Source organism: Arachis ipaensis, chromosome B03 (assembly GCF_000816755.2).
Source record: "Arachis ipaensis cultivar K30076 chromosome B03, Araip1.1, whole genome shotgun sequence".
In the NCBI taxonomy this organism is placed as follows: Eukaryota; Viridiplantae; Streptophyta; class Magnoliopsida; order Fabales; family Fabaceae; genus Arachis; species Arachis ipaensis.
Window position 1 is genome coordinate 9,998,157 of NC_029787.2, and position 2,168 is coordinate 10,000,324.

Genomic DNA, 2,168 nt, shown 5'->3' on the forward strand with positions numbered 1-2,168 from the left:
AAGTGGTAAAGAACGGTTTAAACAACTCAACAATTTAACATATTTTACCCTTACAATTCTTTTCTGTTAAAGTATAAGAACTGTTATATACAGGCAAGTATTCAATGTCAAGATCTTAAACAGCTTAAACGATAACATAACTAGTGCAGTGTTAAATTGCCGTGAGCAATACTTACTTGCAAAGCTAGCATATCTTCTTCACTTTCGATTTTCACAACCACCTTAGGCTGTGCACACATCTCCCACCTGCACATTGACAACATCAGACTGATGTTAGCAATTCATGATGACCTACAAATGCTGCCAAGGTTGCTATAGTACCTATTCAAAGCCTTTGGTGCTCGATGAAGGACCTTTTTATATAGGCCTAAAGTTGCATGACTGCACCAAATGAAAAGGTAAAAAAGGATAGTTAGGTTTGAACCATTAATAAATTAAAAAATGTTCACGAAAATGAGACAATATAATAAAAAATATTTTCTTGTTTGGGGAGGGATGAACAACAAATAAGTAATAAACAAAGTAGAAGCAATACATTAGTTCATCGTGATCTTTATACTAGTGTCCTTCTACAAAATACAACAGCTTGTCATGTCAGAAGCTCAGAATATTAATCAATTTGAACGTTACTAAAGCTTCAAATTTGCAAACAAAGCAAGTAATATCATCAACTTCAAGCATTTTCCAAAGTTCAAATTGAAGGTTCACTTAGTAACATCTGTCCTCGAATGAAATATTCTATAAAAGGCAGAGCTAGCTATCCACTGTCATTTTCAGAAGACATATACAAACAATCTAACAGTGGCATAGAGCCATAGAATAAGACGCCAATACTTGATGAGCATAATTACACATTCTAAATAGTAAAACTCAAAATTCAGTTACAAATATTAGACATTCAATTTTATGAAGATTTAGAATCATTCCATCCTGGTCTCACCCAAAAAAAAAAAAATCTTTCATTAGTCTTTACATTTACATTTCATGCTTTTCATGAACAAGCACATAAAATAAAAAATAAATAGAAGCAAAACATATACAAGACACACTAAGCAGCTGATAATAAGTCAGTAACCACATTAGTAATTTGAATAACGAAAAGTAATGTCAAAATATAATAATAAAGCACATATGAATTCAAAATAACACCAAGCATTACCTGCATTGAGCAGCAATCTTCCCTTTGCCCATTTTAAGATCATTCCTTACCACCAATACCTGCATATATATAAAAAAGAGGACAAATCAACAAATGAAAGCAAAAAGGAGCAATTTTTAAGCTACCCATTATGAATCACCAAGTGGGTCAGTGGAGAAAAAAAATGAGGAATTTCACGAATACCATTTTGAAATCATCGAGAATGTTAGCGAGCTGTTCAATCTCAAGGGACTCTTTGGGTTTAGATTTCGTGTTGCTGTTCCGGTTGGTGTTGTCAATGGAAAGTTTAGATGAGAAGAGGAAGCGAGGTGGGTATTTGGAACCAATGAAGTAACCCAAAGCAAGGTATCCAGCACCAACAATAATGGCACTCAACCATGTTAGTTCCATTTTTTCAAGCACGCCTCAGATTGAAGAACCCTTTGATTTGATGGAACTGCTACTGAGAAATGCTTTGAAAAGATTACAGGGAACAAAAGAGTGCAGGTTCAGAGAATCAAGATTAAAGGAATCAGTGAATTAGACGTTAAACTATCCTACGGTTATGGTTTATGGAGTTTATAGGGTTTTCGGAGTTAAAAGGAGTGCAGCTCTGTCAACAAAGAACCATAATTATGAATTTTGTTTTATTTCGATTAAATATGTGTGTAATACTTTGTTATAGGAAGTTTTGGTGTTTTTCTTTGATATGACTATTTTTTTCTAAATTGATATTGATTAAAACGGATCATCCAATTTATTTAAAAAGGAAAAAATAAACTACACATTATAAGGTTCAATTTATACTTTTATTTTTTTATTTTTGAAAACAAAAATCGAAGAAGTCTGATTTTAATATAATTTTTTTATTTTCAAAATACTTAAATCGGACAACTTGATTAGTAATTTTTAAAAAAAAAATTAAACAATGTAAATTGAAAAGAAAAAGGAAATGGATGCTTCTGATTTTTACGAAGTTATAGTAGTAAAAATTACATTCTACGATTTATTTTTTTTGTAATAGATCCTC

General features: G+C 31.6%; 1 protein-coding gene across 1 annotated transcript in view; it reads right to left on the reverse strand.

Moving 5' to 3' along the window:
• LOC107629609 (peptidyl-tRNA hydrolase 2, mitochondrial) overlaps nucleotides 1-1,785 on the reverse strand; it is a 3,150-nt gene extending 1,365 nt beyond the window's left edge. The window contains exons 1-4 of the mRNA XM_016332432.2: nucleotides 1,343-1,785; nucleotides 1,160-1,218; nucleotides 322-381; nucleotides 177-246 (exon numbers count right to left, since the gene is read on the reverse strand). Of these exons, the coding sequence (XP_016187918.1) occupies nucleotides 177-246; nucleotides 322-381; nucleotides 1,160-1,218; nucleotides 1,343-1,549 (396 nt within the window). The 5' untranslated portion in view covers nucleotides 1,550-1,785. The remainder of the gene's footprint in view (nucleotides 1-176; nucleotides 247-321; nucleotides 382-1,159; nucleotides 1,219-1,342) is intronic.